General features: G+C 40.7%; 1 protein-coding gene across 1 annotated transcript in view; it reads right to left on the bottom strand.

The window, feature by feature from the left end:
• CTNND2 (catenin delta 2) overlaps positions 1–14,707 on the bottom strand; it is a 538,472-nt gene that overhangs the window by 330,868 nt on the left and 192,897 nt on the right. Inside the window, exon 9 of the mRNA XM_072413368.1 lies at positions 6,607–6,859. Within this exon, the coding sequence (XP_072269469.1) occupies positions 6,607–6,859 (253 nt within the window). The remainder of the gene's footprint in view (positions 1–6,606; positions 6,860–14,707) is intronic.

Raw genomic sequence — 14,707 nt, 5'->3', positions numbered from 1 at the left:
GAAAGTGGCAAACACCTGGTTCTACTGGTCCCAATTTATGCTCACCCCAGACTACAGGGACCTTGCTCCCTCAAATTGAAATTGTAATTTCAGTCTGCCTTATTGTTTTTAGTGATTTCTTTCAGAAAATTCTTTTGTTTGATGTAATTTGTGCCATATTTTGCCTCCCTCTGTTTTCCGCCCCTTTCCCTCATTCGTTATTTGTTCCTGTTCCCAAAGAGTAGTTCACCTTATTTTATTGTATTATTTTATTCTTATTACTTGGTCACTGCTTTGTCTTTTTAGATTTGCGCTTTTTGTATTTTGTTTTTTTATTTTTGTTGTTCAACTTGCTCTGTAACGACTGGTTTGTTACTAAGATTAATGTTTATATAGGGTACTTTCCTGCCGCATTCATATTGTGTTTGTGATTTCCTATGATACTTTTGCGGTCTTTATTGTCTTTTGTTTTGAAAATCTTAAATAAAGAATGTTTTAAATTCTAGGGAGGAAAAGGAAGACTCAGTAACAATGCCTTTTATCACCTTGGGAGATCAAATGATTATTAAACCAATGGGGACACAGGACCTCAATGACATTATTAAAAACGCCCCAGATCCCCATAAAACACCTGCAGCAACCATTATTTAAAAAGAATGTTACAAGGCCAGAAACTTACAGTATAAGACATTCGACTTATCACTGAAGGAGTGACAGGATATGCAAAATCAGATGGGGGAGGTGTAGATTTTGAAAAAATACCAGCCCTAAAAATACCATCTCCAGATGAGACCACTGTAAAGCACTATCCCCTCATTACTGAGCAACAATATCGAACTATGTGGGATCAAGTGCATAATGAATTTGTTAGGATACATAGAGATAGAAAATCAATGGCTACAGCATTAGCGTGCAAACCGAAAGCAGGAGAAACAGTAAGTGAATATGGTCGAAGGTTTGGGAAAGTGTGGAAGGAAGAGGCAAGTCTAGGATTAGGAGGTGATTTGAGTGTTGTTTTTACACAGTCTCTGATTATTGGATTAATCCCTGAACATGCTAAAACTGCCAAAATGATTATCGATAATTGGAGCACATTACCCCCCCCGGGATATAATGGGACGCGGCAGTATGTTTTGAAATATCCAAACTTACAAAAACACATGTACAGGGTCTCCATTACTCAGGGGGAATAAGAAGAGGTAAAAGAGGTGTCAGAAGAGGAGGTGAAGCAGATTTGACAATAGAAATAATGGTAATAGAATAAGGATGGGAATCAAGGAAGTAACAGAAGAAGTCAGGTTTGTTTTGCATGTGGTCAGGAAGGACACTGGGCAAGAGATTGCCCCACCCGACAATCACAACAAATGCAACAATTGCCCCACCCGACAAACACATAGTCCACAACCGCAAGACTACCATGCACCACCAGGAGACAACTGGGTCCCACACCCAGCCCCAAAATATCCTATCCAATGGGGAGGAAAACCACACCAAGCATAGGGATGCCATTTCTGACCAGACTGATGAAAACCCAAGGATCACGCTAAAAGTAGGACACTCTCCACTGCATTTTTTAGTAGGCACAGGAGCGACTTGTTCTGTCCTCCGATCCTGGTCAGGTCCATCTACACCTGGTGGGCCTTCTGTGGGAATAAACTGAGTCATCACACCTACAAGACGCACACCTCATATCCCTATATGTACAGTACATAGAGAATACATTACACATCACTTATTCAAGGTAATACCTAGCTGGCCAGTTAACCTGTTAGGAAGAGACCTGATGGGATCTATGGAAATGTCACTGGATTTTGCCCCAAGGGGAGGGATTAATGTCAATACTATCATGCAACTGCCCTTATTGGATTTTACGGTTCCTGACAGCACATGGTCCATCGGACCATATGACATGGGATTCCTGGACTGCACCCCATACACAGCACTCACAAAACCACATACACTAATATACCAAAAGCAGTACCCCCTAGCCAAAGACAAGGAAGAGTCCTTAGCATCCATGATTCAATCTTTCTGCCAGCAAGGCATATTTAGGAAGACCTGCACTCCTTACAATACTCCAGTAAATCTTGTCAAAAGCCAGATGGCTCATACCGCTTTAAACAGGATCTCAGACCCATCAATGAGCTGGTCACACCCCTAACACCAGTCATGTCAGACCTTACTACCATCCTTACAGAAGTACCGCCTGAGACCCAATTTTACAGTGTTATTGATATGGACAATGCATTTTATCCATACCATTATCACCTGGGACTCAGCCCCTTATGGCTTTTATTTTCATGGGACAGCAGTATACCTGGTGTCGCTTGCCCCAGGGTTTTGTTGACTCACCCGCGGTTTTCTCAATTGCCCTCCAGCAGGTCCTTGCCAACTGGCAGCGGCAGCATGGTTTCACTTTACTACAATATGTTGATGATTTATTTTTGTGAAGCCCCTCTTAGGAGGCATGTCAGAAGGATACAGTTTCATTGTTGTGTTTTCTGGGAAAGGAGGGACAGAGGGTCTCACAGAAAAAAGTCCAATTTTGTCTGCAACAGTTCACATTCCTGGGAATGCTTTTAACCCCAGGATCCCGGCTGGTAGCCCCCAGCCGTGTACATGCCATTACCAGTCTGCCTCACCCACAGACAAAGAAGGAGCTGCTCAGTTTTCTTGGCATGATCAATTTTTGCATTGGATTCCTGACTGCTTGTATTGGGACTCACAGTTCCGTCCCAGTACCACCCCCAGTGCCCCTAACCTTCAATGGTCTGATAAAATGACTAAAGCATATGTGATGTTGAAAGAATCCCTGACCTCTGCCTCTGCATTGGGAATGCCGAATTTCAATGTACCATTTTTTAATGTACCATTAGTTTTGTATGCTAGAGAAAATTGTAAAACCATGGCTGCTTTGCTTGCTCAGATGCATGGAGGTAAATTGAGGCCTGTGGTATATGTCCCTAAGACACTGCCTGTTACTGTGCAAGGCATGCCAGCCTGTCTGCGTGTGCTGGCATCATGTGCAATGGCTGTAGAAAGTGTCTCACTTCTAACTTTTGGTCACGAGATGATACTTTACACATACCATGCTGTAGTACACTTGCTTAAGAATTTAACCACTCAATACAACAGCACAAAGGTTGTCCATTTATGAAGTTATCCTAACATCCACTGCAGGATTAAGTGTAAAATATGCTCCTGCTACCAGCGGTCCTGTCGCTGTGCTCAATGCCCTCTTAGGTCTTAAAGGGCTGGAGGATGAATGCCAGAGTCACACTCATGTATCACTGGAATACATAACACATCAACACCACATTTTGACTTATGTACAACACCCATTCCTCTAGCAGAAAATGTTTTTGTAGATGGGTCTTGTTTGTGACCCTGTGACAAAACTTACTTAGCTGGATATGCCGTGGTACAGCTCCCAGACACAATCCTTGATGCTGCCCCACTCTCTGTTAACTCTTCCTAAGCCGCAGAATTGATAACACTCACTAGAGCCTGTGAAATTTTGGAAGGAAAAGCTGTAAACATATTCACTGACTCCTGCTATACTTTTGGAGTCGTACATGATTTTGGGGCCATTTGGCAGCGAAGAGGTTTTACCACAGCTGACCGAAAACCCATTCAGCACTCCACATTAATTTTAAAACTTTTACAAGCCATTCACCTCCCCAATCAAAAAGCCATTGTCAAATGTCAAGCACAGACTTCTTTCAATTCCTTCAATGCCAGGGGTAAAAGACTAGCCAATTTTCATGCCAAAGCTGCTGCTCAGTCTACAACACCCACCACTATCCCTTCTCATACACTTCTTCTTGCCATCCCAGCTTTCACTGAAACCAACACACTTGTAATGCAATTACAATCCTTCACCACCCCACAGGACATTGAATTCTGGGAAAAGGAAGGATTGACCTTAGATTCCTTTGGACTCTGGTCAAATGAGGGATAGTAGGGCTATCTCAAATAGCAGTACCTCCCATTGTTTTTCAAATCTATGGTATAGGACACAAAAGCATTAAAACCACAACACAAGAAATAAACAAGCGTTTTCGTGCCCAAAATTTAAAGGAACACACACAGGCCGTACTTTCCTGTTTTTTAATTTGTGCTAGAAATAACGTGCAAAGAAAGAAATAAGGACAGCATGAACTGAATTTGTTACCTCCACAGGGTCCATTTCAGGAGTTACAAATTGACTTCACACACATGCCAAAGGCTTCTAATGGATGTCAGATAATGTTAGTAATTATAGATAGTTTAGGCAGATAGGTAGAAGCTTTTGTAGTCAGGAAAAAAATGCAAGAACAGTAGCTAAGATACTATGTAAGGAGATTATCCCCAGATTTGGATGCCCAGTAAGAATAGGCTAAGACAATGGCACTCCAGTCACTTCTAAAATCACGCAGGAGATTTCTAAAATGATGAAAACAGACTGGAAATTCTACATCCCATATCACCCCCAGAGTGCTGGAGTAGTAGAAAGGATGAATAGGACATTGAAAGACAAAATAAGGAAAGCGACAGGAGGGACCCTTTATAAATGGGACTAATATTTGCCAGCTGTACTAGCTGAAATAGGAATGACACCTAATCCAGTTAATAGGCTATAACCCTTTGAAATTTTATTGGGAAGACCTTTTCCCACCCCCCGAGCTAAAGACCCTTTAATTTTTTTGCCCAGGGATCGCCAACAAATCCAAGATCAATATGTAGCTAAGTAAATTGGTAAAAAAAGGTAAAAAGCAACTACGGAGATACCTCTCTTTCTTTTCCTCTCTCTACAGATCAACCGACGCATGCATTCAAGCCCAGAGATGTAGTGTTGGTTAAAGCTCTGCACAAGCACAAATCCTTGGATCCGCCCTTTGGACCCCCGGTCACCGTGCAAGCCAATACTAGAACAGCCGTTCAGACCAGTGGAGGACCCACCTGAGTTCATGCCTCAAGAGTAAAGAAGGCGCCACCGACCCAGTGCCAGGATGATGCTTCTTACAAGTACCAGCCCGGATGCTTGTCTGCAGTTTTGGAGCCCTAATGGTCATATTCTGTCTTGTTTGGGTCACAACACCTTGCCACTATCACCCTCAAGATTTGCCCTTCATTTGTCTCCAATCAAGCCATAACCTAAAGAATGGCTCCACCCTGTCTATGCACCGGCGAGGACTTGGGTATAGTGACTGGATTGACTTCCGGGGTAACATATGGGAACATCTGGCCAAAAATATATATAATAACTCTAGCTTTTGCTTATCTGATATGCATAGGTTAACGTCCTGTTTAATTGCTGTCTCCACTCCAGTCAGAATACTACTTAGCAATATCTACAATGACACTGATGTTACTGAAAGTGATATACGTTTACTTCATACCCCTTTACCTTTTGCAATACCTGTAAAACCTATGATTCCCCGAAAAAATTCATGATATTTACACATACTGTAAATATTACCCAGGGAGATGTATGTTACTGTATGACTTGTAACCCCTCTGAAATACCCCACTGTAGGATGAAAGTACTACGGAACGACACCCAGATCCCTCAAGTTATGTATGCCCAAGAACCTGAAGCTGTCTATTTGTATATAAAAGAACAGTGGTATCCTTTTTTGAAGGATAAAATGAGGGAAATGTAAGAAATTGAATTTTGAGTCTTGAAGTTAACTTATTTTTGTGCTTTTGCTATGTTTTGTAGATGATTGGGTTATGTTGAAACTAGTTGTATCCTTCTTATCAGTAAACTAACATATGCTCCCCCCCTTTTTTCCCTGAAACTCTCCCCTTCCTCCCTTCGTCTATTTATCTGTGCCCTTGACATGAATATTCTGTTCTAAGAAAACCACAAGGACAATCGTCCTGTCTGCTAGTTGTCTATAGTCATGGGATCATGCACTGATCATGAATGTTAATTGATGTTATTATGAAGGTGGAGGATAGTGATTTTCATCTCCCAATTTATTGGTGGTGCAGTGTGGTGAACAAGAATTTAGCAGGGCATCCGCAGCATAGCCTTTAAGCTTTCAATAGAAAGCAAGCTTAAAAGGAAAAACCTAATGAGAAGTGTGTGGCTCTCAGGGTAGTTTAAAAGTTTCCAACTATCTTTTTGGCTATCTGTAAGGGAAGCAGCCTTCCTAATGAAAGATTGAAAATTCTTTCAAGGGGTTCCCCCATGTTAAAAAGGTTGAGAAACACTGATCTAAAGAATTGCTTTCTTTTGTGTCCCAGAAATGTAAAGGAACTTATTTGGCTAGCTGCAAATTACTTTTTACAGCATTGCTAACTAAGCAAATTGCTGTAATTGGAACTTCAGCTGTAATATAACTTTACTAAAAACACTACAAAAGCTAAGCTCTGCAAGTCAAAGCTTCAATTAAAACTGAAGACTGAACATCTAAAGCACAAATAAAAAAATAAAATAAAATATAAAAAAATAAATATAAAAAAATTAAAAAATTTAAAAAAAGAAACAATTTGTATTTCTCCCAATCTTTTCCTGGTTTTTAAAAAAATGTACCTGTATTTAACAAATTATTGTGCAATAAACTCTTTACACAGTTAAAAAAAAAATTTACAAATAAAAAAAATCTAAAATGTAATACATTTTTTAAAACCACTTACCTCGGATCTTTTTGAATGCTATCAATGGATGGTGACCTCGCTAATGTTCCCTCCGGTGGTACAGCTGGCCCTGATTTGCTGTAGGGTGAATCAACAGATGGACAATATTGCAGCTGCCGGTATGGATCTGCATAATTAGAGCCGGGGCCTGCAGCATAGCTGGCCCTCTGGAAGGTCCCTGTTGCATTCTGAGAAGCATGTTGGCTGCCTGTGCGCTGCAAAGGTACGGAGTCGACACCAGGGGAACATGGGGCTACGACAGGAAAGTAGGGACAAAGTAAAAAACTGAGGATCTGTTCACAGAAATGGTTCACAAGGTCTAGGCAGGAAAAATACACACATTTACAGAGAGGCACAAAAAAGCACCATGTTATCTATTAAGAGAAATTGAAAGTATTACAAGATAAAAGACAAATATCAAGTATCATTTATTTATTGTCTGCCTTTATTTTAGAATAATCTAAAAACATTTAAATTCAGAATGTATAAAAGTACATAATACAGTTTTGCATAAAACATACCTATAAAAAAAAATCATGCATTTGCACACTGAAAGTTTTTTTGCACCATGTTTCTATTTTAGAAAGTGTAATGCATAAATATTTAAAACATACCTAAACTTAAATAAAACTTGGGCAAACCCATACGTAACAAAAATTTCCCCTCATAGTCCCTGATAATAATAAATGGAATTTAATTTGAACTTGACAAATGCTAACTCAACACTGCGGACTCTTTTTCAGCACATACTGTACATCAATCATTTTTATGTATTATTTGCTTTTTGGGTGTCAGTGTTGTAAAAATTGTTTCCGGAGACAAGGGTGGAGGGATATACCACTGTGACAGATGTGAACAAGTCGCAATTCTGGTATCTCGCATTGGAGAGCTGGAGAAGAACATTGCAACACTGAGATCAGTTGATCACCTTGAGAGGGTTCTCCTGCTCATTGAGCAGACAGTTAATGGCTTAGATGTGGAGGGTGGAGAGGTTAATCAGGATGAACATGTAGGGAGTTGGGTTACTGTAACTAGAGGGAGTGGTAAGGGCTCCCAGAAAAGGAAGACCAGCCCTGGGTTTGAGCACCTCAACATATTTGCAAAGTTATATGAAGACGTGCAGGTGGCAGACCTAGTGGTGGCAACTCTAGATGTTACTGCTACCCTTAGAGAAAAGGGAGAGCAGCACATCTAGTAGTGGTGGGGAGGGAAACGCAGGAAGGAAAAGTCAATTGGTAGTCATAGGGGATTCTATTATCAGGAGGACGGATAGAATAGTTTGTCGCCTGGATCCCTGTAACCGAATGGTTTGCTGTCTCCCTGGTGCCAGGGTTCGGCATGTGGTGGGCCGAGTCGACAAATTACTGGGAGGGGCTGGACAGGACCCAGCTGTCTTGGTCCAGGTTGGAACCAATGACATGATAGAAGGAAGATGGAGCATCCTAAAAAATCAGTTAAAAGAACTAGGTTTCAAGTTGAAGGAAAGGACCTCAAAGGTTATATTCTCTGGAATATTGTCTGTGCCATGCGCAACACAGGAAAGGCAGAGGGAGCTTGGACAGCTAAATGCATGGCTTAAGTCCTGCTGCAAAAGGTAAGGATTTGGGTTCATAGAGCACTGGGCTGACTTTTGGGGTACAACTTGTATGCCAGAGATGGTTCGCACTTAAATGAAAGGGGGTCTGCTGTACTAAGGGAACGATTTAGGGGAAAGGTGGAGGGATATTTAAACTAGGACAGAGGGGGTGGGACAATTAATTAAGGTGGCAGAAAGGTTAGTCAGGGGTCAGACACTAGTTGGGGGTGAATTGGGAATAGTTGGGGGTAGGGTTATGGATAAATGTATGGAGCTTCCTATGTTACAAACAAACATTGGACTGTGCAGTACTAGTTGTACTGAAAAACAAAAGAATTTGGCAAACAATAATGGTAAAAGCAGCAATGGTTTAAAGAGCCTGCTCACCAATGCTAAAAGTCTAGCAAACAAAGTAGGGGAGTTAGAAGCCTTAATGAGTGAAGAGAATTATGACTTAGTTGGCATTGCTGAATCTTGGCTTTGTTCTTCGCAAGACTGGGCTGTCAATATTCCTGGGTATACTCTCTTTCGTAAAGACAGAGTTGGACGAAAGGGTGGTGGTGTCTGTCTGTATGTGAGAAGTGATCTAAAGGTGAATGTGAAAGAAAAAATTGCGGATGGAACAAGTGATGAGTGGAATATGGGGTTGAATATCACACAATTAATTATTCGAGTCTGCTATAGCCCACCCCCCCCAGTGCCAAGGAATAAATAGAAAATCAACTACTAACACTTTTTTTTAGCTCTGTGTACACAAAGGAAAATTGATATGATTGAGAAACAGCTGGGAAAAATTAAGGTTGACAAAGCACCAGGTCCTTAAAGAGATGAGCTCCGCTATTTCAAAGCCATTATTTCTAATTTTTAGAGACTCTTTAGTCACTGGCAAGATACCGATGGATTGGCGAAAGGCCAATGTGGTTCCTATTTTCAAAAAGGGAGCAAAGTCATTACCAGGTAACTGCTAGTGTTGGTGCTCGAATTCAGGTTGTCCTTATATTCGACCCGAATATGGCTGTTCGAATTGGGATAGACTCGACCCGAAAAACACGAGATTTGACAGTAAAAATTCGAAAAAAAAAAAAAAAAAATGTGTTTAAAAAAACAAACAATAATTGAAGTAAGTAAGTCCCCCGGAGATCGTACTGGAACTGCAGAGGTAATCTGCAGTTTAGTTGCATTTTGACGTCATGTGGGAAACTGGACTGCAGATTACCTCTGCAGTTCCACTACGATCTCCGGGCACTATAGGTGATGAATGGGGACCTGTCCCCATTCATCACCTGTAATGCCCTGTGTTCTTGGATGGAGTTTCTCTATCCAAGAACACATAGCAGAGCTACTACTGTGTGTTCTTGAATAGAGTTTCGTAGCGGAACTGCAGAGGTAATCTGCAGTTCAGTTCCATTGTGACATCACGTGGGAAACTGAACTGCAGATTACCTCTGCAGATCCGCTACGATCCCCGGGCACTACAGGTGGTGAATGGGGACTTGTCCCTAATTATCACCTGTAGTGCCCTGTGTTCTTGGATAGAGAAACTAATTAATAATTAATAGGGGGAGTGTGCATTGCTGATATCCCTGGCTACGAGGACGTGGACAGCCCTTCCTTATCAGGATCAGATGCTGGTCATTGTTATGAGGCGTGGGCATCCTCCCATTAGGAGAAAGTCACAACCACTCAACCCCGGTCCTAACACAGCAAGCAACATTTTTAATTTTAATTTTTTTTAATTTTTAATTACTATCAGATAAAGTGATGCATTCCTATTTGTAATCAGAGGAGAGTGGACTTTTCCTATTAAAGTTTCTTATAGACAAGTCATTTAAGTGAATGCTCATATATGTACAACACAACTGAATTGCGTTTACAGGTTTACAACATTGTTACAGATTGAAATCATAACATTTCCAATGTAGGCAATAATATAACATCCTAACATTCAAATCTAGTTGTCACTTATATCATCAGCAATATTAATTGGGTTTTTTTACAGTGGGATAAAGGAAAGGATGAAAAAAATAGAAAAAAAAGAAAAGGGAGAGAACAACAGTTGGGAAGGGAGGGGGAGTGGGCTTGGGAGATTTGATAAAGAGGAAAGAAATAAACACAAGAAGAGGTTTCCAAGACTTATTGATTGTTAAAGAAAAGACTTGAAGCTTTTAATTTCATTAAGTCCTGGAGGCTCAGTGGCTCTTATTTATATATCCATTGAGTGTCTTTTTGAAGGAGAACCTGATCAATATTTCCACCCCTAGGGTTTGAAACTACATTTTCGAGAATGATGGATCTCATTAGATTTTCATTAAAGTTATGTTGTGTCCCCATGTGATAGCTTAAAGGGGTCACAATTTTACCACTCTTTACAGTATAGATGTGTTCATATATCCGCTTGTTAAACTGTCTTTTGGTTTTGCTGACATATTATCGTCCGCAATTACAAAAGGCAAGATAAAAAACCGCTGACGTTCTACAGGTAATTGTCAGTCTGAGTTTAGGAATTACTTTTATCGGGATTGAGAATGTATCTCTAGGTGAATACACCCCCTGGCATTGTCTGCAGGTGGCACAGGCAACCGTGTCTTTGATTGATGCCTTCGGATCTGAATGTAATACCTCTCCCAAGTGGCTATGCACTAATCTGTCTCCCAGATAGGAAGATTTTTTGTAGACAAAATCAGGTGTATTACCTATATGTTTACTTTTTGTAGGATCAGGAATTTTGTAATTATTCTAGTTTTATTTTTACCTGTGGGGCATGGTTTATCCTTAAAATCAAGGCGTGGCCTAGAATTGGCTCTTCTGTAAGCTTTTTTCAAGCTAGTTAGACTATAATCCCTTTTTTAATAGTCTGTCCCTCAAGTCCCTTGCTGCAGTTTCAAAGTCTCTTTGGTTGGAGCAGTTTCTTTTAGGTCTTAGGTATTGCCAATAAGGTATATTTCTTTTTAGAGGTAATGGGTGCGCACTTTTCGCTTCAAGTACGGTATTTCCTGCAGTAGGTTTTCTATACAGGTTAGAGGTCAAAATCCCTTCGGGATCAATGCCAATTTTAAGGTCTAGGAAAGGGATGTCCATGGTACTCCAATGCATTGTGAACTTAAGATTAAAGGTGTTCACCTGGAGCTTTTGAAAAAACGATTGTAGCATAGGCTGGGGTCTATGCCAAATAATTAGAATCTCATTTATTTACCCGCGCCACAGTAAAATGTGACGCAGGTACATAGAGAAGGATTCATCTGCCAACAATTTCCTCTCCCAACCCCCCAGGTACAAGTTGGCAAGGGTGGGGGCGCATCGTGTCCCCATCGCCACCCCCTGTACCTGGAGGTAGATCTTTCCGTCAAAGAGAAAGGTGTTACAGGTAAGTATGAATCTCAACAGGGAAATGATAAAATCATTCTCCCGTTAAAGGTCTCTACTGGTTTCAAATAGAAATTCTTTGATTACTAGCAATCCCAGTTCATGTGGGATGCTTGATTAGAGTGTTTCTACGTCTATCGTTACCAATACAACATTTTTTGGTAATTTTGGGCCCTCAATAACTTTGAGCACTTTCATATTGTCTTTAAGATATGAAGGTAACCCTAACACAAAGGGTCTAAGATATTCGTCTACTAAGCGACTCTGATGTAATACTGCCAATCCCTGATACTAAAGGGCCGACCAGGAGGCTCGGTCAAGGCTTTGTGTATCTTAGGTAAGGCATATAAGGTGTAAGGAACTTACCTGTCCTGCGAGCCCTTGGTGTCCCTGGGGATCCCAGCCGCAGAGGGAGACGCTGCTGCAGCAGGCAGCATGGCCGAGGCTGCTGCCCTGCTCACAGAGTGTCTCTCTCTACAGGCGGAGGGATCCGTCCTGGCCAAACTACTGTTCGGCCAGGTGGCATCCCTTGCATCTCTATGGACGTGATTACAGAAAGTCCTGTTCTCAGCACTCCTTTGGATGTGCAAAGTAGGGCACGTCCCAGGGTCGCTGTGGGAGGAGGTGCGCGCGCTACCACGCGTGCCTCTTGTACCCCCGAGGGCGTGGCACTCGGCTGCCTCGCCGCGGGCCGGGACATAGTTAGTTTGAATTCAGGTGGCGCAAGGTTATTGGTCACTCTGGCCATTTAAGGAGAACCTGTCCTGAACACCATTGCCCGGTATAAGCCTCTGTGTACACAGTGTGCTTGGGTGCGTTCTTTGTGTTGGTTAATGTTTCTCCAATTTGTCATTATAATAGCGGCCTGGTCTGATACCTGACTCTTGCCTGAACTCTGCCTGTCCTGACCTCGGATTGTTTGTGACCTTTCTTGTCTGCTGCCTGCCCTGACCTCGGATTGTTCCTGACCTGCCTTTGCCTTACCCTCCTGTACTACGCTTATCGGACTTGACGTCTGTAAATTCCCCGGTCTTGTTTTATGACTATAATAAAACTTGATAAAAGGACTTTTGGAGTTGGCTGTGGTTTGTGTGCCCAGGCACATTACAGAAGGTTGCTAGTTTTGGGAATTTTATATTAAGCGTATTATAAACCTGATCATTAATAATCCTATTGTTTCTAGCTTCTATTTTCAGAGAATAATATTCTTGACAGAAATGCTCATTTTCCTGTGTAGAAATTACCCTATATCATTCTCTGTTATCAAGGATTTTAAGCACATTCTTTTGTAGGCTTCTCTATTTTGTATCACTACATTGCCCCCCTTATCCGAAGGCTTGATAACAATCTCATCTTTGGATTGCAGGGAAGCAATGGCATGTAACTGTTTCATTGATAGGTTTCTAGCTCTCCCCACAGTGACTCCTAATTTTCCTATCTCTTCTGTCACCTGTTGCACAAACGCAAATATAGTGGGGTTCTGTTTTAGATCCGGATATAATGTTGATTTGGTTTTATTTTAATGTTCGAGTGCTAAAGACTATATTTATCTATCTTTTCTCCTCCTCAGTGTTTCCCTCTTCCCATAGTTGCATTAGTTCCAAAGTCCACTTTTAAAACCCTCAAATACAGTACTATACAGTAACTGGGTATTAAGGCTTTAAAGTAAAAATAACAGTGACTGTTGATCCAGGGAACATCTGATTGCCTCATGGAATCAGAAAGGAATTTTTCCCCCTGTTGAAGCAAATTGTATCAGGGGTTTTGCCTTCCTCTGGACCAACTATGTCTTATAGGGTTTTATATCTGGGATATGTTTATTTCCCTAGTGGTTGAACTTGATGGACTCTTTTTGTCTTTTTTCAACCTAACCTACTATGTAACTGTATACAGTATATAACAAGACATTGGAACAAGCGAGTGCTGCACACACAGAAATCTTCAGTTCTCTGGAGAAGGGGGGGGGGGGGGGATGATTACCTGCTGTGGCACCCCACTGTGTCCTCTTTCATTAAAAATGACAGCGGTTGTCCTTGCTGGGGCATTTATTGATTCACCAGGAAGGATAAATGGACAACATTGGGGGACAGTTGGAGGGGCATTAGATTTTTACTCGAAAGCAAATTTCTATATGGGAACTAATCTTTTACTAGTTATTAATATTTAATACAAAATATTATTTTTTAAAGAATGATTTAATTATTTTAATTCACATTTATTATTGTTTATACATTATGGGGGCTATTGTTAGGGAGTTTGCTTTTTTCCATGTAATATGATTTTTAGCCATCATGCTGAATTGTACTTTACATAAAATACCTATTTCCCTGGATTTAATTTCTAAATCCTCGAAATGTTGCTCGTAATAGTTTGATACCTACAAAATTAATATAGAGTACCTAAAAGAATAGACAGTAAGGCTTAAAGTCATCTGAAAAAAAACTTCAAAAACTGCCAGAAGTTTCATGACCAAATTAGTACCCATATTATCACCAATATAACATCCACATTTACCCACACACACTACACCTATACTAATCCATTTTTTCTTTATTTTGATACTGCCTTCTGACTTACCTTCACTGTTTACATATATGTGATTGCACTACTCTGTTTACTGCATTAGTTTTGTAAACTATACTTTCTTATGTTACATTGAAGAAGCCTCAGTGGATTGAGACTCAGTTACCCTTGTGTCATCTGTTATTAATAAGGTGATTAGTTGATTATTAAGATGAACTGACACCTTGACTTAATTTTGTATTTCAGCTGAGCCTTTTCTAACTGAGCCTTGACAGGTTCGATGTATCAGCTAAGCTATATCTAGCTTTTTTTTTTCTTTTTTTTGCACTTCTCAATTAAATGTTATATTGTTTGCCATAAAACCTCTCTTTCTGGTTTTATCCTTCTCAGCTGTAGTGGGGATTGAAACTAGCTATACACGTTCTTTATTTTTCACTTTTACTCTGTTGGCATTTAACAAATTGAGTAGCTCTTTCTTTATAAGAAAAAAAGGAACCATATATAACTTTAGTACAGTGAATTACTCTAATGTAATTCTATAAACTGCCTCTAGATAGTGCCAAAATGAGCATTGGTTATTAATCCCTCGGATAGCAGGGCCTGGTAACATAAAATAAAATTATGACACGGCCTGGGGGG

Source organism: Pyxicephalus adspersus, chromosome 5, assembly GCF_032062135.1.
Source record: "Pyxicephalus adspersus chromosome 5, UCB_Pads_2.0, whole genome shotgun sequence".
In the NCBI taxonomy this organism is placed as follows: domain Eukaryota; kingdom Metazoa; phylum Chordata; class Amphibia; order Anura; family Pyxicephalidae; genus Pyxicephalus; species Pyxicephalus adspersus.
This window is presented reverse-complemented; position numbering and strand designations above follow the sequence as displayed.